The sequence below is a fragment of the Rhinopithecus roxellana genome, chromosome 9, assembly GCF_007565055.1.
Source record: "Rhinopithecus roxellana isolate Shanxi Qingling chromosome 9, ASM756505v1, whole genome shotgun sequence".
Lineage (NCBI taxonomy): Eukaryota > Metazoa > Chordata > Mammalia > Primates > Cercopithecidae > Rhinopithecus > Rhinopithecus roxellana.
In genome coordinates this window covers 136,450,522-136,474,772 of record NC_044557.1, presented here as the reverse complement: position 1 = coordinate 136,474,772, position 24,251 = coordinate 136,450,522, and the positions used below count along the sequence as shown (strand labels likewise).

The 24,251-nt window shown below is 49.4% G+C and overlaps 1 protein-coding gene across 2 annotated transcripts in view; it reads right to left on the bottom strand.

Annotated features, from left to right (window-relative positions):
- The window catches only part of SCARA5 (scavenger receptor class A member 5), a 146,646-nt gene that overhangs the window by 116,786 nt on the left and 5,609 nt on the right, over positions 1-24,251 (bottom strand). For both annotated transcript variants that reach the window (XM_030937978.1, XM_030937979.1), the window contains exon 3: positions 3,102-3,230. In XM_030937978.1, the coding sequence (XP_030793838.1) occupies positions 3,102-3,230 (129 nt within the window). The remainder of the gene's footprint in view (positions 1-3,101; positions 3,231-24,251) is intronic.

Here is a 24,251-nt window from a genome sequence, read left to right as displayed (position 1 = left end):
GACAATCTCAATTCTTTAGTTCATAAACTTAAACCTGATTGTATTGTCCAGAAATGAATTGGGAACAGAATGAAAACATAATAGGGAGCCATCAGCCAAGGTAATCATCAAAATATGTTGCAGAGATAGGAAAGCTTAGAGGAACTGGGGGTAGGAGGAGTCTCTTGCCGTCTCCTTGGGAGATGATGAAAGGCTGTGAGCTGAGGGAACAGAACCCAGTGACAGCATGGAATTATCGGAGTAAAGCTCCCAGGAGGACACTGGTCAGGTTGGATGGTAGGCAGAATCCAATTGATAGAATAATTTGGGTGGTGGTTGGATTAACCTTCAAACAGGTAAACTTAGATAATGCATAAATGTGAGGTGCATGTTTGCCTTTTACTTTCAATAGTTGGCAAGAAGATGAATTGAGAGAAGTCCTATGTGGGGCTTATAAGACTCCTATTTGGTGTAGTTTGATTACAAATTTGTCATACTGGGAAACAGTAAGAGTAAGCATTTGCACGCTGAGATGTTACAAATCCAGTATTCAGATATGGCGCTGGGTTGCAGTGGATAATTTTGTCATCCAGTTGTAGGAGCTATGAGATTTACATTGACAAGGAGGTTTTAAGAATGGTTTAAACTGATCTCCTGTGCAAGGTGACCTCTCTGGGCACAGACAGTGAGTTCTACCCAAGAAGGAGAAGCCCTCTCCCATGGCAGGTCACCCAACAGAAGGCCAGGCAAGCTCTTCTTCACACTGGACCGTGGATCTCCCCACACCCCTGATTTTGGTATCTCTGAGAAGGAGCATCGCTGAGGTCTTCAGTCAGGCAATCTAAAGAAATCTCCCTAAGATCAGACAGAGCCTCCTTAAAGAACTTCAGACTGGTCCACCACCTTGCCAAGTCCCCTTCCTATGCCACTCTCACCAAACCTCCCCCAGAGACCAACATGATTCTCCAGACAAGAATCTGGGGAGGTAACAGCGGCCACACACCCAGGGCCAAGAGATCAGGTATGACACTGTTGCACCAGCTCTGTCCCAGTCCACCCCAAATTTTTGTTCAACACAGGCAATGTGGCATCCAGAAACTTCAGGTTCAAAGATAATTATAATGATCAGAAAAATGCTGGAACAATTGAGGTATGGCAACATTTTTATTAGACTGGGAAACCATGTTCCACCCTCCTTTCTGAAGCTTCCAGGACATCATTATAAACCTCATCCAATCTCCAAGCCAGGAGAAAGTCTTTTTTCCATCATACTGGACAGCACTACTTGTTAGCCAACTGTCCTTTATTTTGAATGGAAATCTGTCTCCTAATAACATCCACCCGTTGGTCCTAGCTCTGCCTTCTGGGGTCACATAGAGCATGTCTACCCTTTCCACATGGCAGCCATCCAGACACCAGAAGAGAACCGTCACTCCGCTGCAAGTCTTCTCTTCCCCAAGAGATGATGCCCTTCCAGGACCTCCAGAGGCTGGCCCCAGATCCCCCCAACAATCTGGTCCCTCTCCTCCAGACCCCCATCTGTCACCTAAAAGTTCTTGTTCTGCAGAGCTTTTCTGCATCTGTCACCTAAAAGTTCCTGTTCTGGCTTCCTGTTGGGCTGGAATGCTTCCTAAACATTCCAGAATTTTGTTATGGTCCTGGCAGCCAAACCCACAAAACCAAGATCCCAAGCTCTCCCCAAGCAGCCTGAGAACATGTTCAAATCCTCTTCTGGCCCACTTGGCCTGCGAGGGACCCTGCTGTCCCCTGTCCTCTAGTCCCAGGGATGAATCATGAGGTTCTCTCATTGTTGCTGTTGGCCACCCCTCAGGTTGCTCATTGGTGGGGCAGACTCCACCCCAATGTCTTTGCCCTGAGTGTGGAAACCTGAAGGCGCAGGCAGCATTGAACACCCCATTACAACATCCAAGTGACTAGTTCCGCTTGACAGAAAGTGAGTCAAGACCGGGAAGGTCCTGGCCATTTGCCTCTAAATTTCCAGCAAAAGGTCATCTATCCGTAAGGGCTGGACCTCCAGATTCCTGCCCTGGGCTTCACCCGAGGTCCCCTCCCTCAGTGCTCCAAGTCAGCTTGGCCTGGCCAGCAGCCTTGCTCCCACCATCCCCACCTGCTCCATGCAGCAGCCGCACCTCCCTATATGTGCCTGCTCTGTCACCATCACATTGGGCTACACCCCATCACAGTGCCCGCTGCATTCTGCCTTGAGGCGGGGCTCTATCTGCATGACCCTGTCTTGGTTCCTGGGTTGGAAGCTCCTTGAGAGAAGCCCCTGGGTCCTATTTAGCTGTGCCCCCAATCTTAGCATGGAGCCTGCTGCAAGGCAAGTACTCATGTGAGACATGTCGGGTGGAAATAAACTGATCCCTCAGCTTTACTTGTGTCCAGTCCTACCTATCTCCATTAAGAAAGGTGGGAACTGATTCCTTTGAAAGGGAGTCAGGAGAAGACCACCACAGCCATCTGCTTCACCATCTGTCTTCATAGGGACGACCTATAGATGATGAGCTGGGGTGCTCACAGCCTGGGGCCAACAGGCCCCTGTTCCATCCTTTCCTGAGTCTATGAGCTGTCCTTCTCCCTGGCTGAGAAAATGCTAGCCCTAGCCCATCACCTGCTCATCTTGAAAGACAGAAATTGGTAAGGAGAGCCTGGCTGAATTGGGGCAAACCTATTCTGCCTACAGTAACTGCAAAGGGCAGCAGGTTTACCAGGAAGGAAAGTGCCTCGCAACTATTTTCATGGCACCCCAGGACCAGAAGCTAAGACAATGCCCAACCTTCTCAGTGCAAACCATACCCCAGAGGCCCAGGGAGGCCCAGTGTAATGCACAATGTCCCACAATGATGCAGGAAAAGTCAGAAGCCACTCCCAGCAGCTAGGTCTCTACTGCTGGACTCTTCAATTCCACAAGCTCACATAGCCCCTGCCGGCTACTCCCACGCAAAACAAGCAATACTACTGAAGAGCTTCTTCCTTCTTCCTTTGTGGTTTCCATGGTGACAAGGGCAGTGTCTGGGCTCATGACAGTGGGAATGAAGAATGGAAGCTCCAAGTCTTCCTTCCTCATCCCAAAGACCAGGACAAAAACAAACTGCTCTTACCTGCTAAGATGAAGATACCCACAAGAATCAGGAAGACCAGCAGGTAGAGCCCCAGGACAGCATGCTTCAGGGCCGACAGGGACCCTAGCTGGGTACAGCAGCTGCTCGCCCGCCGTTTGTGACATGGACCTGGACAATAAGGGTAAGAAAAGGAAGGAAAGAAGACACTTAAAAACCCCATACGCTCTTTTCTTTTTTGGTCTCATCACTACCTGATGCATGCAGATGTTCATGTTGAACTTCTCACATCCCTTTTGCATGTCTAGAATGCAACCACCTGATGGGGAGCTTTCCAGATCATCATATTCAGCCTCTACCTCTCCTCCCACTCTCTGTGTTCATGACCAAGTCAGATCACATGTCCACAGCTCACATGCTCACACAAACCAACTCTTCTTGAGCTAGTTCAAGCAGCAGAAAGACCTTGGAATAGTCCTAGATATGTGGCCTTTACAAAGTGTCATTGTCCCATGGGATCCAGGGAACATGAAGAGAAATTAAAACAGAAGTTGCAAACTCAAACTTCTACAGTGGCTGGGGAGGTATGGGAATGAGGGACATGGGCCCAGCGGGACTATGGGGAGGCCAACAGCACGTGCCTGCTCTGGCAGAGGCTACTATGCAGGGATGAGGGGTGGGTGTGGCCAGATCTAGAATTTTCTACATCTATTTTTAAGTGTTGGCAACTAATTCATCAAACACAAAACACTGGGGAGTGTAAACAAAACACATCTGTAAGCCAGCTCTGACCAGCTTGCAACCTTGCATTTAGATTTGCTGGAAAACACAGTAACCTCATCCTGTGACACTCCTCAACTTCTGCTCAAAATGGAATAGGGAAATATCATTGCTGCAGTGGCCTTTTGGGCCATGTAATTCAACCCCTTTGGTGTACAGATAAAGAATGTCATATGTTAGCGGCAAATTCAGCCCCAGGACCCACGTTGATCTTTTAGCTGAACTTGTCCTTCAAGGCAGCCTTCTCAGACGACCCATGCAGAGGCTTACTGACCTCCACCTGCTCTGTTGACTGAAAGTGGAAAGAAGGGGTCCTCTCCCTGATGTCAGCAGGGCACGTAGGAATCACCAGGGTGGGGTGGCGGGGCATTAAAAAACGCATATCCCTTTAATGCTTGTTCCTTACCCCCTGTGGATGAGACCCCTCTCCAGAAGGACTGTCCCCACTTCAAGAGTGTCACTAAGGCCAGGCGCAGTGGCTCACACCTGTAATCCCAGCACTGTGGGGGGTCAAGGCGGGTGGATCACTTGAGGTCAGGAGTTCAAGACCAGCCTGGCCAATATGGTGAAACCCCATCTCTACTAAAAATAAAAAATTAGCTGTGCGTGGTGTAGTGCGCTTGTAATCCCAACCACTTGGGAGGCTGAGGCAGGACAATCACTTGAACCTGGGAAGCAGAGGTTGCAGTGAGCTGAGATCACACCACTGCACTCCAGCCTGGGCATCACAGTGAGACTGTCAAAGGAAAGGAAAGGAAAAGGAAAGGAAAAAGGAAAGGAATGGAAAGAAGAGGAGTGTCACTAACTGGAGTGGGCAGCAAAAGCTTGTCGAGAGGCTAAAATTGATATTTAGAAAACATCTTGAAGGATAGGGCCATGTTTGCAATTCCTCCGTAGGTTTCCATTTGCAAGGAGGTACCTCAAAGGTTATATATCACCTCCCAGGTATCATTACTACCTCCTTGGCCTCACGAGGTTTTATGACCACAAGGGAAATAGTGGTGACTATTGGTACCTTAGGATCCACACAGCCCTGGTTCCCCAGAGGTATTGGTATATAAGGAACATTTTCCCACTCATTGACTTCGTTTTATTACAAATACTGCTGTTAAACCAGCTAAACAGAGCTATTACATAATATTTCCATAAGACATTGGGTGCAGTGTCGAGCAAGTTGTCAAGTACAAATCCAATGACCATTCTCATTCACCCTTACATTAGCAAGTTTTGAAGAGTTGAGCTGATTTTCTGCTAAGACAAAATAGAGCACATCTTTCTTTTTTTTTTTTTTTTTTTTTTGAGGCGGAGTCTCACTCTGTTGCTCAGGCTGGAATGCAGTGGCCAGATCTCAGCTCACTGCAAGCTCCGCCTCCCAGGTTTTTGCCATTCTCCTGCCTCAGCCTCCCGAGTAGCTGGGACTACAGGCGCCCGCCACCTCGCCCGGCTAGTTTTTTGTATTTTTTTTTTTTTGTATTTTTAGTAGAGACGGGGTTTCACCGTGTTAGCCAGGATGGTCTCGATCTCCTGACCTCGTGATCCACCCGTCTCGGCCTCCCAAAGTGCTGGGATTACAGGCTTGAGCCACCGCGCCTGGCCTAGAGCACATCTTTCTAACTCACCCTAAACCTTTTCTGGGATTTTCCATCCCTTACCATACATGAGGCTCTAAAAAGCGTTTTGCTACTAAATATGTAGGCTCCTGGTAGCATTTCTTTCTTTTTTTTTTTTTTTTTTTCCTTCTGGTGAGAGCCACTAGCTGTCTGGTTGCAACTTACCAGAGGAAAGTCTGTTCCTCTCAAGAGTCAGAGTGGGAGGAATAGCATTGAAAAATATTATACAAATACTGGTTTCGTTCTCATGGTGGTAGTGTCAGCTCTCCTGCTTTGAGCCCTGCTTCCTCCTTAGCCTCATGACAGAACAGGAGGAGGAAAAATCACATAGCCATGAAAACAGTTAACTTGAAGTTTGCCTTTGTCATCTGCATATGTGTTGCTGGTTCACTGTAGGAGTGGGTCAACGTGCAATGATGTCACTCTATTTTTTTTCCCATAAAGAAGAATAGTTCCCTTGCCCTCTACCTGAGGCTATTTAATAGCAAGCACCTGCTTGTGACAGGTGCCTTAGTCAACCAACATGCAGAATACAGACCTTCCTCTGAGACAGCTTAGTTCTTTCAGCAAGACTTTGTAACTTTGTGCATTAAACCCAGTCTATTTTAAATAGGGCATAATGAGGGTTTCAAATAGAGGTTTCCCACGAATGGTTAGACAAGCAGAACATGAATGGTCTGGCAAGACCCTTAGAGAATCTGATTGCAAGGGAAAGAAGACAATTTAAGACAACAAGTCACAAAGTCTGCTCAAAACACATTTATGGACTTTTTTTTTTTTTTTTTTTTTTCCAGGTGGCAGAAGCGTGTTAGCTGGGTAAACCCTTCAAATTATTTAAACTTAGTGGAAGGTTACAAACACTCCAAAATGATCCTAACAGCAAAGCCAGGGCAAAAAGTATGTCTACTTTTTTGTTAAACATTTTTTAAAAATGCACTATCAAGCCATGACAAGACATGGAGGAATCTTAAATGCATAATTAACTCAGTAAAATAAGCCAACCTAAAAAAGCTACATACTGTATGATTCTAACTATGTGATAGATATTCTGGGAAAAACAAAAGTATGGAGGCGGTAAAAAGATCAGTGGTTGCCAGGGATTGGGAGGGCAGGAGGGACGAGCAGGCAGAGTACAGGGGATTTTCAGGGAAGTGAAACTCCTCTGTATGATACTGTAATGGTAGATGCATGCCATTAGACATTTGGCCAAACCCACAGAATGTTCAACACCAAGAGTGAACCCTAATGTAAACAATGGGCTCTGGGTGATAACGATGTGTCAACATAGGTTCACTGATTGTAACAAATGCACCATTCTGGTGGGGACGTTGACAGCGGGGGAGGCTGTGCACGGGGAGGGTGGCAGGCAGGATATATGGGAATATTCTGTACTTTCCATTTGCCTTTGCTATAAACCTGACACTACTATTAAAAAACAAAGTCTATTAAAAATAAAAGTAGAGCTTTTGACTTAAGGATTGTAGGAGTAAAAACTTTAACAGGCATTTATGGAACACCCACTGTGGAAAGCCCCACTCTGGTAGCCAGCCTTCGAAATAGACCCCACGATCCCAGCACCTTCTGCAATCAACCCCCTTCCACGTTGTACCAGGGTTGGTCTGTGTGACCAATAGAATATGGCAGGAGTAATGGTGTGTCACTTCTGAACTGAGACAAAAGACACACAGCTTCCTTCTGGCTCAGTCTTTCTCTCTTGGAATGTTTGAGGGGAAGCCAGCTGCCATGTCATGAGCACCCACAGAGAGGGCTTTGGCTGACAGCCATGTAGGTGAGTGAGCCTCTAAGCAGATCCTCCCACCATGTCAAGCCTTCAGATGACGGCAGCCTGGACAATATCTTTACCGCAACCGAGGCAGGAGGCAAGATTCGACTTCAGAGGCAGAGCTCAGAAACCAGACCAAACTGAGGACTAGCTAAAAAAGGAATGGGGCAGGAGCAGCTTTTCATAAGACACACCCACCAAAGTGCCATGTTGTTTACCATTGCCATGGCAACACCCAGATGTTACCACCCCTTTCTATGGCAACATGACAACCCAGAAGTTGTCACCATTTTTCTAGAAGTTTCTGCATAAACTGCCCAAAATTTGCCTATAATTAAAAATGGGCATAAATAGGACTGCAGAACTGCCTCTGAGCTGCTGTTCTGGCCGCACTGCCTATGGGGTAGCCCTGCTCTGCAGGGAGCAGCACCTCTGCTACTGCCATGCACTGCCCCTTCAATAAAAGTTACTAACACCACCAGCTCACCCTGGAATTCTTTCCTGGGCAAAGCCAAGAACCCTCCAATTTTGGGGCTTGCTCCTCCTGCATCACAACCCCTTGAGAAAGCCTGAGCCAGGGCTACTCTGCTAAATTGCTCCCGGATTTCTCTCAGATTATATAGACATATGTGGGTACAAAATTTTTAATCTGAAAAAATTTACAAAATTTTGGCTTTAAAAAAAAAAAAACACCCATGACTTCCTCAGAAACTGCATAAGGAATACATTTGTTTTATGCTGCTCAGTATTGGGGTAATTTGTTATGCGACAATAGATAACTAACACACTTCTGATAGGTGCTGGGAAATACAAAGATGACACGCTGCGGGAGGGAGAGACTTTGTCAGCGTCAGTCATTTCCAACTGAGTAGCTCCCAGGCCAGTGCCTGGCACATAGCAGATGCTCAAGATATTTGTTGAGAGATTAACATGCGGCCACTGCCTCTCAGACGCAGCCACAGGAGGGGAAGACTACGCGTAAAGGGTAACTGCAACACAGGGAAGAATGAGGTCGGCGCAGAAGGGAGCAGTGACACAAGCAAAGTGCTGCCTGCACAGGTGGCGATGCATTCAGTGCCAGAGGTAGTCACGGAGTCTGCATGGAGGAGGCCGCAATTCACCAGTGCGTGAAAGACAGCCCTTTCTAGATGGGCTGAATTCTGTTCTCTTTCTCTTCACTTCATAGTGCAATGTACAACACATACAAATTTGAAAACAGTGACTTTAAGGAGCAAACAGTCTTCCTGTCTGTGTGAACCATCTACAGGAAGTACCAGACAAAGCTGTTCATGATTAACAGATTGTCTGCAGACACAGGCACACACAAGACCAGAGCACTGGAGAAAATGGTCGACAACCACCATGACAACAGGAAGAAGAAAAACTATCCCAAGCTCAAACAGAATCCAGGGAAAGATTTTTCCATTTTGCAGTGACCTCCAGAAGTGAGGGTGGTGTCTGGAGGTCAGGAAGCCAAGAGGTCTGGAGAGGGCAAGGCCAGTGGCTCTGAGCAAATAAATAGAAACAAATAGTCACTTGCCAGAAGAATCCAGAATGCCAGGCTGGGAGACGTTGTTTATCTCAGTGTGGAGCACGTGGCTGCTTGATGATTGCTAGGAGCAGCAGAGATGGTTTCCTCTCTGTAGGCATCCTCCCCTGCATACAGCCTGTACAATCTTGCCATAGCTGAGTTTCCCTGGGCTATTACTTTCTTAACATCACTCGACTTAAATACATTTAAACTTAAATTTCTTTGGAAGGAAACTTCATCACCATAAGTGGAAAATTAGTGGCTTCCTATTACAAATTAAAATAGATGCCTGACTGGCCCCGGTGGCTCATGCCTGTAATTCTAGCACTTTGGGAGGCCAAGGCAGGTGGGTGACCTGAGGCCAGGAGTTCGAAACCAGCCTGTCCAACCTGGCGAAACCCTGTCTCTACTAAAAATACAAAAATTAGCCAGGCATGGTGGCAGGTACCTGTAACCCCAGCTACCCAGGAGGCCAAAGCAGGAGAATCATTGGAACCTGGGAGGCAGAGCCAAGATCCTGCCACTACACTCCAGCCTGAGTGATCGAGTGAGATTGTCTCAAAAAAAAAAAAAAAAAAAAAAGACACCTAACTATTAAAATAACAGATTCATACCTGTGTATCAAAGGCATCTTGAACACCACTATACTGTATGTAGCCACATTCCTAAGAAACACTGACTTTAATGAAAGTAACTAAGTCACAGTTCAGTGACATGTTGCAAGAAGAAAGTTAACACACACCAAGGAAATTTCATTTATAGAGAAGCAAAACCAAATTTTAGATGTTCAAGTTTTAATATGGTCAAGGTCAGGCACAGTGGCTCATGACTTAATCCCAGCACTTCAGGAGGCTGAGGTGGGAGGATTGCTTGAGCTCAGGAATTTAAAACCAGCCTGGGAAGCATAATGAGACTCTAGCTCTACAAATTTCTTTTTAATTAGCCAGGGATGGTGGTTTGTGCATGTATCCCAGCTACTCAAGAGACTGAGGTGGGAGGATCACTTGAGCCCAGGAGTTCAAGGCTGTAGTGAGCTATGATGTCACCACTGCACTCCAGCCTGGGTGGCAGAGCAAGACCCTGACTCTAAAAAGAGAAAAAAGTTCTAGAAGGTAGTATGTTAAGAATTAAGTACCACTGAAAGAACCATGTCAGAACCTTGCACGCATCTTTCACACCATCCTCATTATCATCCATTACCTCTTTCCCTCTCTGGTGATCCCACTAGTCTCTAAGGTTCTTTGAGGCAAGGTGTGTCTCCCCGTCAGCCAGCGAACAGCAAAGCAAACACATGTAAACAAGAGTTATTTTTGTGGCAAAGACTGTCTCTTACATTTGCCATATGCAAATAATTGACAAATTCTAATTGGCTGGAAAAACACATTTTTGGAGCAAACTTTTGGTCTGAAAAAATAAAAGCTGGGGCCAGGTGCAGTGGCTCATGCCTGTAATCCCAGCACTTTGGGAGGTTGAGGTGGGCAGATCACTTGAGGTCAGGAATTCGAGACCAGCCTGGCCAACATGACGAAACCCCATCTCTACTAAAAATACAAAAATTAGCCAGGCTTGGTGGTGTAGGCCTGTAATCCCAGCTACCCGGGAGGCTGAGGCAGGAAAATCATCTGAACCCGGGAGGCGGAGGTTGCAGTGAGCCGAGATGGTGCCACTGCACTCCAGCCTGGGCGAGACAGTGAGACTCTGTCTCAAATAAATTAATTAAAAGTTGGGCTTTCTTTGCATACCCAGGGCCTCTGATGGCTTCTTTGTGCCCATGTAGGTAAACTGTAGAAGGTAATCACCGGAACGGAATTGATACTTTACTCCTGGCTGAGAGTCGAAATCACACGTGGAGCTTCTTTGTCATATCAAGGCCTGAGCCTGCCCCAGATGCTCACTCTGATTTAGTGGTGAAATCACAGATCCGTGGCATGGAGGCCGCAGCTCTGCAGCGAGGCATTTGTCATATCAAAAGGAAAGGTGAAGACACATTCTTGGAAAGCAAATGAAAAGTCTTACTAAGAGCTTGACTTTTGGGGAGAAAAAAATTCCTTGATTTCTTTTCAATAGGACACGTTGAAAATGAGGTTATATCAAATAATTGTACTATTCCTAGAGGTAAACATGGTGAAGAGTTCCTCCTAAAACTGGGAGCAAGAATACCCCAAAGAATTTTTGCTAAAATACTGCATCCTGGGGGTAGGGAGATGTTTGGCAGCGGAGATTAAAGAACAGAGAAGTTTATATAAAAACAATGCAACCCTGGCACGCTGAGCTGAGGATGAGTCGGGAGAGGGTCCCCAATGTCAGGCTACATTGTGGAGAGAACCTTGAACCTCTAGAGCCCCCTTTCCTGTATTAAGCAGGTAGCATCTCTCACGGCGCTTTGGGGAAACAGCATGGGTTTCGGGCTCTGTGGAGGTCAATGCAAAGCCTGCCTCTGTCATGCATTAACTGTGAGACCATGAGCGAATATTCTGGCAGTTCCCTTCATCAAAATGTCCTTTCCTTGAAAAACTAATATTTCAGTTTCTTAGTCATAATTTTAGAGCATTTTGGAGTTATCCAAATTTATTTCTTCTCTCCCATTTTAAAAGAAACTCACAAATTGGATCTGATCAAAATGAGTGTTTATTTCCAAAGAAACTGGCTCTAAACATTAAAAAAAAAAAACAGAAGGCAATGATTCCATTGTTACCTACTTGAGTTTTAACAGCAGCAAACAGTTACTTTCTTCTTGTTGTCTTTGGTCCCACAGCTCATAAACAGCAGGTGGAGATAGGGTTTTATTGCTGGGAGGAACCTCAGAGCTCAGCTCATCCAAGGAGCTTCGTGAAACCCACCCAAGTCTGACTTCACTATGGTTACTCATCACTCACATCGCTCACTGTAACAGGCAGCCACAAACAACCTCTGTCTTTGAAGCTGCCACCACTGTCTGGCTTTCATGGGGACTCCATAAGACAGGGAAGGAAAGTATGAAGCAGGGGCACTGCCACCGAGAGCCACCCCCCTGAGTCCTGCCTGGAGTCACAGTGGACCCAGGGAGACAAGTCTCCCTGGAGCCTGGGAGGGTCCTCAACAACCGTGATGTTGTGAAGTCTGTATCATCCTGGTCATCACCCTGAATCCTGGCAAAAAAAAAAAAAAAAAAAAAAAAAAATCTTCTAAAGCTCTTGGGATTTCCAGAGTCATAAGAGTGATTTTTGTATATTCATGAGATGAGTGGGTCTGGGGACCCCCTAGATCGCCTCAGGATGGGGACTGGCCCCTGGAACGACCAAGGCAGGATTAGAGAGTTGGGACCTTCAGCCTTACCCCCCAACCTCCAGGAAAAGAGAGGCTGAAGGTTGAGTTATCAATAGCCAATGATTTAATCAGTCATGCCTACATAATGAAGCTTCCATTAAAAACCCAAAAGGGCTGGGTTTGGAGAGCTGGACGTGCAGAGGTTCCTGGAGGGCAGAACAGCTGGGGAAGGCATGGAAGGTCTGCACCCCTACTCCCAGACCCACCCTGTGCACCTCTTCCCTCTGCTGTTCATCTACACATCCTTTGTAATATCCTTTTCAATAAACCTGTAAATGTGAGTAAAGTGTTTCCCCGAGTTCCAGGAACCACTCTAGCAAAATAATCAAACCCAAGGTGGGGGTTCCTGGGAACGCCGATTTATAGCCACTCAATCAAAGGAAGTGGGTGCAGGGTGGGAGCAGTCTTGTGGGACTGGGCCTTCAACCTGTGGATCGCAGGCTACCACCAGGTGCATCATATCAGGATTGAATTGAACCAGAGGACACCCAGCTGGCGTCCGTAGGAGAACCCACTTCAGAATTGGCTGTTGATGGAGAGAAATCCTCATCCATTTTGGTAACCTGAAGTGAAGCATTCTGTGTTGAGTAAGAGAACAGAAAAAAACATTTTGGCTTGTTTTTATTCCTCTCCAGAACAACCAACTGGGGTAGAGTGAACACCAGTGACCTCTGCCCTGCTGCATCCCAGGCCTGAGTCCTCAGGGCAGACGGCCCAGCAAGGGCACCCCGGGTAGGAGCCTGGTCTTCCGCAGAGCCAGATGCTCCCAAGCCTTCTAAGTACGGGAGAGCAGGGGAAGGAGAGACAGCCAGGCCTAATTCCATGCAGATTTCACAATGGTCTAGGACAGTTTCTCTTAGTACTTTCAGAGATCTGTCCATCTTGTCACTTTCACATAATGTTTGTTATTTTTCCTCCACCCCTATCCATGTCCCAAGTTACTCTGCATAAAAATTCTGGAGAACAATCAAGGGTGTGTGTGCTTGTTTTCGGGAAAGATGCTGGTGTGTGTCTTCTTCTATAGCGGGGGCTGAGGGGTAGAGAGAGGAAGCTGGGAGAGGGGAGGGCAGGGTGGCCAAGGTGAGCTGGTACACCACTGCAGCCACGTGGGAGAGAGCCTGAGAGCCTCCCAGGAAGAACAAGGGGTTCCTGGGGCTGGTGGAAGATGCCACTATTCACGCCCCAAATGCACAGCACACAGATTAGAAGGAATGCGGCATCAATGCACTGAGACTCAAGCAAGCAGCAGGCTCAGGGTTCTGCCTAATTTCAGGCCAAAAGACCCTCCCCTTATAGAGTGGCTCCAGCTCCTTGTTCAGAAGATTCCCAGTTCCCCTCCTGGCACTTTTGTCAATGACAGTAAGTCACTCAAAGATGTCTGCAAGTTGGAAGCCAGGTCTCAGCCAGTTCCATTTTTAAATCACTCCTCTTTCTGGGATGCTAATGCAACCTTCCGCCCACCTCCTGGTCCACTTTGGTTTGATGAACTGGTTTCTTCTCTGGGCAGAAACAAATGAGTTGAATACACCTGTCTCACTCTCCCAGTTCCTACCGCCATTCAGTTGGAAGGGTGTCTGGCTTGGGAGACAGAAATGCTGAGAGCCTCCCCTGCCACTTGTAGGGGACTGAGTCATCCGTGTCCCTGAAGCCTCCAGCTCTGCTACCTATGCACAAAAAGCACAACAGGCCATGCCAGAGGAGGGAGCTCAGCAGATCTGGGCAAACAGGATGGGGATGAGGCGCCCTAGGACTTTGGGTGCTCCTCAAAAAACTCCTCCCCACAAAACCTCACAGCCTCACCAGCAGTTTCTTCCCTGAGGCCACCCAGCAGGATCACTTGAGCCCTCAGTCCTGGCTTAGCAAGCCCCCCTGCCTTAGTCCAGGCTGCCACAGCAAAGTACCACAGCCAGGGCAGCTCATAAACACAAATGTACTGCTCACAGTTCTGGAGGCTGGAGGTCCATGATCAAGGCACCGGCAGATCTGGTGTCTACACAGCCGTCCCACCCCTCACGGTATCCTCCCATGGCGGCAAGAGAGTGAGGGAGCCGCTGGGGTCCCTTTTATAAGGGCACTTATCCCACCCATGTGGACTCCACCCCCATGACCTAATCACCTCCCAGAGGCCCCACCTCCTAATCCCATCACTTTGGGGGTTAGGATTTCAACATAGGAATTTGGAGGGTACACAAACATTCAGTCCATTGCACCCACAGAAAACCAGGACTCCCAAGGCCCCCCATCACCCACGGTTAACTCCAAACAGCTGTGTTTATCCTCCTTTCATGCCATCTCCCTCCCTGACTCCTGAAACCTTCCTGCATCGGCCCCTGGACTCCCAGCCGGTCAGCCGTGAAACCTCTCATTCCCTCAGCCTCTGCTGCAGGTGTTTCTTCTACTTTCTTGTTCTAAATGAGACCTGCTTCCTGCCTGCCTGACCTTTCCCATGAGGACTTTTCTTTTCCCATTCTCCTCATACACCAGTCATATGCCAGGGCGGTAGATGTTTCGCTTTGCTTCCTTCTAGAACTTTCCCTCTCCCTCCTCCCTAAAAACCCCCAGCACTTGTGTTCACTGTCATAAGACTTGACACCGCACCTCACCGTTAAGAGTCACCTGCTCCTCCCCTCCAGGGGACCCTGTCGCTGCCCTGGCTCTCCTGATGCCCAGGTATCACTCCTTGTGGCCTCCTTACCTAATTTCAGCCTCACAGCCTGGGCCATTCGCTTTGAGCACTGGAAACATGGCTGGCCCAAGCAGGGATGGACTCTGACTGTAAAAGACGCACTGGATTTTGAAGACTCAGCATGAGAGAAAAAAATACATAAATACCTCAATAAACTTTATAGCAATTACACGTCAAAATGATAATATATTGGATACACTGGATTCACTAAAGTGCACTACTCTATTTCAGTCAGTTTCTTGTGTTTTCTTTTTTTTTTTTTTTTTAGGAGAAACAAGGGTTCACCATGTTGGCCAGGCTGGTCTCAAACTCCTGACCTCAGGTGATCCGCCCACCTCAGCTTCCCAAAGTGCTGGGATTACAGGTGTGAGCCACCACACCTGGCCAGATGCTTGTGTCTTTTCACCTTTTAAGCTGGCTGCTAAGAACTTTAAAATTGCATGTGTGGCTCACCTTTCGTTTCTAGTGGATTCTGCTCTCTAGAAAGGCTTTTCACCAATCACTGAAATCTAAATCCCACATTCAAATGTCCCACTTTATAAACGCCATGGCTCATCTTATGTATTTATGTATTTATTTATGTATGTATTTATTTATTTATTTTGAGACAGGCTCTCACTCTGTCACCCAGGCTGGAGTGCAGTGGTGTGATCACAGCTCACTGCAGCCTCAACCACCTGGGCTCAAGAGATCCTCTGGTCTCAGCCTCCCAAGTAGCTAGGGCTACAGGCTACTAGCCAGATTTAAAAATCTGGCTAATTTTTTAAATTTTTTGTTGGTTGGGGGGGGGAATCTCTTTGTGTTGCTCAGGCTGGTCTTGAACTCCTGGCCTCAAGCAATCCTCCCATATCGGCCTCCCAAAGCACTGGGATTACCGACTTAGCTACGGTGCCTGCCCTCATCTTCTTAGTGCAGTCCCTCAGGTCTCTGACTCTGGGGTGCCCCAGCCTCCCACAGACCATGCATCCCACTGCCTTTCCACCCTCTCACACCCTCCTATCCTTGCTGGCCCTCTTATCCTACTCCACTCCAGGATCCACGTTATCAGGTCACACACTTCCACTCCTCGCTCTTGTCTTGCTTCCTCACACTTGCACAGGGAAACTCCAACCCCGGTCGGGTCTAACTCCACCCACACAGCTAAGCACAGATGGAAAAAACAAACAAACAAACAAAAACCATGCCCCTAAGCCAATGGGGCTGATTTAAACTCAGAGCCTAAAGACCCAGGGGCGCTGGCTGTCCCTGGGCTCCTACCTTTCCCTCATCCCATCATCTCTCTCTCCCTCTCCCAGACATGACTTCCCACTCGCTCCTCCTCTTCACTCTAGGTTTCCTATTTGACAGAGAAAACAGAAGTACTGCTTAGAGCCCCATGGGCAGGCCCAGGAGCAGAAGCAGACACACTGAACAGACACGAGGGTACTCACACTAGGACCTCACATCCTTGGGGTGTGCTCTATGTACCCATTTGTACCCATTTGGAAGGACTCAATGTGGAATAACTCACATAGCCCTTACAAAAGCTGTATGAGACAGGGGCTATGGGTTTCCCATTTCTTAGAGGAGGGGAAGCTGAGGATAAGAGCTTGTTCAGGTTTTCCCAGCCAGCACTCAGCAGAGATGGGGTCTGAGCCCAGCCTGTTCAGCTGCAGAGCCTGTCTTTTTTTTTTTTTTTTTTTTTTTTTTGAGATGGAGTCACACTCTGTCGCCCAGGCTGGAGTGCAATGGCGTGATCTTGGCTCACTGCAACCTCTGCCTCTCGGGTTCAAGAAATTCTCCTGCCTCAGCCTCCCAAGTAGCTGGGATCACAGGTGCACGCCGCCACGCCACAACTGGCTAAATTTTCTGTATTTTAGTAGAGATGGGGGTTCCACCATGTTGCCCAGGCTGGTCTCAAACTCCTGAGCTCAAGCAATCCACCCGCCTTGGCCTCCCAAAGTGCTAGGATTACAGGTGTGAGCCACCATGCCCGGTCCCAGAGCCTGTCTTTTTAAGCACCACACAAAGTCATCCCCACAACAGAGAAGGTGAGACTTCAGCACTCTAGACTCAGGCATCAGAGCCGAGTGAGGCTGTGTGCGGATCTGCACCAATAACGTGTCCATACCCTGAATTTCCTTCCCACTGAGTCACCTTTAGGTAACCTTGCACTTGAGCTAGCCTTGTGCTGGTCTGCAGTGGGAGGGAGGAGAGAGGGGAGGACAGACCAGCTAGAGCAATGGTAAATTACAGAAGTCATGGGGCCCCGTCTCATGCCTCTTTGTGCCCCTTGCTGCACACAGCACCTACAGAGTCCCTGAATATATTTTGCTGCAAGACGAAGATGAAGAAGCGAATGAATGAGCAAGCAAGGAAGCAGAGGCCAGGACTATGAGAGCAAGGTCTGTGGGCAGGAGAACTGGGGGATGCCATGAGGAAATCTGCCCTGGTCACTCATCATCCCCTCTACTCCAGGGATCACCAGAAGCCCACCTGCCCACCCAGGGCTCTGTCCTCACTGCAGGTCTCCTTCAAGCCCATCCACTCCAGACTGTACCAGGCTAGTGGGACAGGCCGGTGGCACCCCCCCCCAGACCCTCCTCACTGCCCCCATCCCTGGAGTAATGCCACGTAGGAGATGGCATGGCCCAGGGCTGGGGCTTTGGCTGAAGACGGGGAGGGGAGGCTCCAATCCATGCCCATCTGCGTGGGAAGGAGCCCCTGGTGCCTCTGTACCCCCTCCCTCCCTCTTCCTGACGCCTCCTGGAAACAGCAGCCTCCATCCTGAGACAAGGAAACACATCCCTTGGCTTTTCTGGTAGCAAACTTCAGGGGGCCCCAGGGAGCAAAGTGCCTCCAATCAGGATGATAAAGGGACAGACACATATACGCCATAGAACCAGGAGCCCTTAGGGCCCAGTATTTCTTATAGATTCTAATATTTGAGAAATAGGACTAAAGGAACTTGCTCAATTTCCTGGAGTATCTAGGCCTCATGAGAATCCCACTAGTAACCAGGACGCTGCTTTCTTCAGCAGAAGGCCAGGATCAGCCCGAAAACACTCTCCAGGCCAGGGTCCCTGAGAAGGGGCATGGGTGTTTCCTGGGAGGCCCGGGGTGGCAGCAGCTCCTTCCACCTCCTCATCTCTCCCTCTCTTTCTTCCCCACCTCCGCAAGCTTTGCAGGGGACTCCCAAAGATCAAGGAGGGAAATAAACGTGGATCGAGGGGCTACTGCGTGCAAGGCGCTTTACCCGGATTGTGTCACGTCATCCTCCCACAATGCCTGTGGGGTTAGTAACATTATTCTCACTTTGCAGACAAGGACACTCAAGATTAGCGGGTTGGGGCCCTGGCAGAAACAGAAGGCTCCCTCAGATTAGGACACATCACAGGGTTTCATAAAAGGAATGTCTCAAAGGTGTGGCCAGGATGTGACACGCACAAGGACAGAGCAGCATTCGTGGGCTGTAACCACCCTTGGGCCCAAAGGGTCAGGGATGGGAGCAGTTGCCAGACCTGGAACGGGAAAGCCCAGGTAAGACAGGGCAGCTTTCAAGGAGCTGTGGTCTTTGGTGGAGGGACAGGAGCAGCCCTGGATGACTTCATAGGGCAGAAGCTGGAGGAGTAAGTGCTCTAGCTTCCCTGTCTCCCCTCACCCACCTCCTGTCGGGGCTCCCCAGTGAGTTAGAGTAAAGAACAGTGTACGGCACGTGGGGATGGCAGGACAAACAGAACCCCCTGCACTGGGTCTGAGTTCACATGTGCAAGGACAACACAACCAGCGTGTGCACTATGGGTTCACACCCAGCCCTGACACACTGCAATGTGTGTCACCAAGCCACTCCCATCTTATAGAGGGACAGCCCACTGGGCAAGAGAGACCTGGAGCACTCCTGGCCACTGGCTCCCCCGGGGACCGGAGACCTGTCTAACAGAGCCATGCTCTCTGCTCTGCATGGGCTGTAGCTCTGAACTGGGTTAATAGCCCCCTCTCCTGCACCAGAGCCTGAGGCTGCAACCTGTAAAGAGCGGTGACGCTTCCAGAGGCCCCAGCCAGCCCCTCCCAGGAAATCCATTCCCATCTTTGGGCAGCAACCCAGCAGCCCTCAGCTGAGCCAAGTGAACCAGGGAGATCTGACGGATGAGAAGGTAGATGAGGAGGATAATTTCATTTTATGGGGGAGGAACACAGGAATTGGGAGGCTGGGCCTTGGGGCAGCGAGTGGCCCGGCTGCAGGCCTCGGCAGCCGCCAGGAGCATGTGTAACTCATTACCCCCAGGTCCCATTTGCGGACACGGATGACGCCATGAGTGGAGGGGGCTGGGGCTGCGGGGGCGAGTGGGACTGCAGTATTTTTCTGACACTAACACCTCTCTCTGGCCCTCAGAAAGTGCTGTGGAGGAACCAGGCCCAGCCAGTCCCCACCCACTCCCAGCTCAGCCTCCTCCTCCACCTCCTGGCGCCAGACTGGAGAGGCCCCGACTGTATATCAGGGAAACCAAGGCGGGAAAGAGGAAGGCGGGAGGGGAGGGTGGAGGGAGGCCAGACCACCGGTGTCTGGGGGTTCTGTTGAGAGGGTGGTGCGAGTGAGCATCCATCACAGGCCGCCAGAGGCAGCTTGGCTCAGGAACCTTCCAGGTCCTATTTGGGCTTGGCCCTTCCAAGCAGTTCCAGCCCCTCAGGAGGACCCTCGGCTATTGCCCAGGATCCACAAGGTGAGGAGGACGGGGCCTTCCATCAACAGTGGGCCCCAAGGAGGACAGCAATGACCAAGACTAAAGGGAGGAGGTAGATTCCAGAGGTGACCCCGCCTAGGCATGCAGAGAGGGGAGGCCCCAAAGGCATCAGAGAACAAGGGGTGCCTGGGGTGCCTTGAAGGATGCAGGGACAGGACGAGCTGGAGGAGCTGGGCAAGGTGGCTGCTCAGGGAGGGGATAGAGGAACCAGGGCACCCAACAGTCCCTCCTCTTCCCATATCACCTGGCAAGTGAAGAAAGGGAAGGGATAAAGGCAGGGAGGGTGAAGAGAGACGGGGGCGAGAAGGAAAGAGTGAAAAACAGAGGGTCCTGTGCAGAAGTGGAATGGCACCTGCAGGAGCTGCTCTGCTTGGGGAGGGTCCTTTCCTCTGCGCTGAGGAAGCTCCCTGGGCATCGAGTCCCCGCCCAGCCCATTCCCCACGGGTGTCCCCTCACCTCCTCTCTTGCTTTTCCTGTCCTTGCCTCTGGTGGGTGGCTGCAGGGAGCTCCTTTCATCTCTGGGCTGACCACCTGCCCAAGCCCATAAAAGAGGGACTCCTCAGCACTTCTGCCTCCAGGCAGTGCCTCCTTGTCCAATGGGTGAGCTGTTTGTAACCTGGCATTTCTTGTCCCTGTTTCTCAGATGGGCGGGCAGGAGGGTGTGCGTGGGTGAACCAGGTGAAGGCTAGCGCCTGGACAGGGGCGCTCACGCTTGCTGGCTGGCTGAGTATCTGTTGGGGTTGCCAGCAGCCACATGGTGAACAGAGATTTTCCAGGCTTAAGGCAGATTCTGCACTTGGATTCTCACGTGCCTCCTTGTCTATTTCCCTATTGGTTCCGAATCCAGAGGTGAGGGAGTCACTCCTTGGCACCATCAGCCCTACCCCGTGAAATCCCCATCCTGGGAAGGAGCCTGCATCCCAGGTAAGGAGACTCAGAGTCCGGTTCCAGCTCCACCACTGACTGACCTGAGTGGACTTACCGTGTCATTTACCAACAATCACAAAGACTTCCTGGACACCTGCCACCTACAAGGTCCCAAAAGAATTCCAAGAGGAGCAAAACACAGTCCTGACCTCATGGGTCTCAGTGAAGATGAGACCTGCACTCCACAGCACATGGGCCATGAGAGCAGGGCAGCTCATCACATCCCAGCAGGAACACTGGGGAGCCTGCGGGAGACTGGACCTGGGGACCATTAGGTCCCACTGCCAGGAGAAGGCTGCATCTTACCTTCATATCGAGCTGTACTTTTGCAATTTTGCCTCCGCTGATCCCACTATCCCCATGGCCAGCCTCCAACAAGAAGTGCCGTCTCTCCTCCCCTCCTCCCACCTCTCAACCTCCATTGAAGGAGGAAGTTCTGTAAGGGTCTTGGAGCTTGTCCTGGGCCTCACACTTCACTGTCTTCACTTACTCAATAAGCGCTCAAGGGTAGCCCTGACTGGGTTCAGGGGTGCTGGCTCTCCCTTCCTTTCTCATCTCTTCCCACCTTCCCCCTCCTTCCTGCCTGGTCCCAACCCTTCCTCTTCCTCTCCCATTTCACTCCGCAGAGAGGAGGATCAAAGACACAGCAAAACCCTTTAGAAACAGATCAAATATGACTTGAATTTCCCCAAGTCAAGCTTGTCGTTTTCCTCTCCGAAATGAAAGGAAGAGGGGAAAAAATCAAATTAGAAGATCACAAGCTTTGAAATCCCTGGCTTCATCTCAACACTCTACTCTGCCTGGGTTCCTCATGTTCCAGCCCCCAATCTGGCAGCCAGGAATGAAGATGGACCCAGAGAACTCGGCAATCAGGTGTAGATGGTGAATGCTTTGCCACATTTAGACTTCAAGAACCCCTCTGTTCATCCATCCATCCATTCATTCATTCATCGATTATTCATTCATCTATCCATCCATTAATCCATCCATTCATCCATCCATCCATGCATCCATCCATTCACCCCTTCATCCATCATTCATTCATTCATCCATTTATTCATTCATTCATCTATCCATTCATTCATTCATCCATCCATCCATCCATCCATTCATCCATCCATCCATCCATCCCTTCATTCATTCATCCATTCATCCACCCATCCATCCATTCATTCATTCATCCATTTATTCATTCATTCATCCATTCATCCATCCATCCATTCATCTATCCATCCATCCCTTCATTCACTCATCCATCCATCCATCCATCCCTTCATTCATTCATTCATCCATCCATTCACCCATCCATCCATCCATCCATGTATCCCTCCCTTCATCCATTCATCCATTCATTCATCCACTTATTCATTCATTCATCCATCCCTTCATTCATCCATCTAGCCATTCATTCATCCATTTATTCATCCATCCATCCATTCATTCATCCATTTATTCATTCATTCATCTATTCATTCATTCATCCATCCATTCATTCATCAGTTCATCCATCCCTTCATTCATCCATCCATCCATCCATCTATTCATCCATGCATCCATTTATCCATCCATCCATCCATCCCTTCATTCATCCATCCATTCATTCATCCATCCATCCCTTTATTCATCCATCCATTCATTCATCCATTCATCAATTCTTCCATTCATTCAAAAAATCCCTAGTGAGCACCTACTGCATACTGGGTTTGGGAGACATCAATAAACAAAATAGAGATGCCGGCTGTGGTCCAGCCTATATTCTTGTCATGGGGAACAGATAATGAATGATACATGTAAATAAGGAGACTGCTGAGTCAGGAGGAAGTCAGACCATGGAAGAAAGGAAAAAAGAGTCAGGGAAAAGGGAATGGAAACTCAGGCCTTTGAGAAGGTGACAGCTGAGCAAAGTCCTGGGGGAGGAGACCATGGAACAAGTGGGACGGGGCAGTAATGCAAGCTGGGGGATGCCAGGGGAGCACCCTTTTAAGGGGAGAAGCCCCAGGTGAGTGAACCAGAGGTTCCCTGACAAGGTTGGGGCAGTGAAGAGGGGAGAGGCATGGGACCTCCTGGGCACAATTGTCAGCACCCAAGTTTTCACTCCTGCTGTAGTGGGAGCCACAGCCATGCTTTGCCCAGTATAGCGTCATATTCTGACTTGGGGTTGAAAAGGGCCGCATCCTTAATGCAATGGCCAGGTCCAATTTTACACACAGAATTTTACAACCAGATAGGACCTTAGAGATATCCCCCTGCATCCTCATTTGGCAGACAAGTACACTGAGGCCCACAGAGGGTCACATGCCCAGGAGGCGCAAGTCAGCCTGGACGCCACACCTCTCAACCTCTGCTGCCTGCCCTGTACCTGGGCCCTAGCATCAGGGAACCCTGGGACAGGATATGGCTAGCATGGCTTTCAAAGTGCCCTCTGACAGAGCTCCCCACACCAGAGGGGCCCAGAAGGTGTAGTGGCTAGGGTTGCTGTTAATTTTCAGTCCTTCTGGTCCAAATGAACTTTTCTTAAAAAAAAAAAAAAAAAAAATCTGGTAAGAGTAAGATGAGGTACTGGGAAGAGGGTATGGTGGTCCCAGGGACATCTGACCCCTCCCACCCCTGAGGCCCCCCAGGCTGGCCCTGATGGTCCTCTCCAATCACCCCACTGTGCTGTACCCAGTCTTTCTTGCCAAATCAAGCCCCTTTGCTGATGTGCTAGTGGGTACGGATGCCACCTTCCCCTTTGCTGATGGACTGATGGGAGCTCTGCATGGGGGCAGCACGCCAGGCCTTCTCTGCCCAAGTGGCATGAGCCTTACAGAAACCCTGACTCAACTTGGTGTCACACAACTAGGAATACCTTTCCCACCTCTTAGACAATCTTATTCAGTCTTCCAGCCCTTTTCCAGAAAGCCCTCTGCCCGCCTGACTTAATTATTCACACACATTTTAGCCTACTTTATATTTTAGGCAGTTGTTCCCATGCCAGCCCCTTCTGGGATCATAAGCCCTTTGAGGACAGAGACTGTTTTAATTTCTCTTTGGAGCATTCCTGGCTGCTCACCCTGGCCTGACACATCATGGATCCTCAGAGTATGTTTGTTGATTGGAATCTGAAAGAACAGCCACCATGGTGGACAATCCTAGGGTGCGGTGAACAAGTGCACTGGTCAGAAGCCCAGATCTCCTTGTCTTCTCTGCCTGCGGAGACCCTCCCCGCTCCCTGCCTCTCTGAGCCACCGTAGTTCTTTCCCTACACTCAGCGCCTGGTGGGAGGAATACAGGGTTGGAGGAAGAGAGGAGTGGAGTCATTACTCTTGAGTAATTTCAAGAGGCAGTTGGCAGAGTGGAGCGAAACGAGAGAGGGAAAAGGCCTCCTTGGCCGGAAGTCTTTTTAAGGCTCTTCAGTAAGCTTCATTTTATTTCTCTTTGATGTGGAGGCAATGTTTTCCTCTCTGACATGTGCTGCATGCGGCAAGAATTTATCAGTCATCTACTGGGTGCACAGGAGCCAGACTGATGGAAAAGCACTCTGGGCTTCTCCAAAGGAAGCTGCATCAGTTGGATCTCCAGGGTTTTAGCAAATAAGCAGCCCCTGAGATGCAGGGCCTTCTGAGTCACTGGCGTGGGGACCCCTTTCTGTGGCAAGACCAAGGCCTTGCACCCACTGGCAGAATGAGCACTTTGGAGAGCTGTTTGCCCCTCACGAGTGCTTCAGGAAGTGGGTGGGAGGCCCCTCTCCTCACCTGAGAGGGTCTGCACTGACTGGCTCAGAGGTCCTTGCCTGACCCCAGTCTCACTCTCTCAGGAGTAGAAGCATGGCCCTCGGAGTCAGGAGGCTCCATGCTGGACCACCCTAT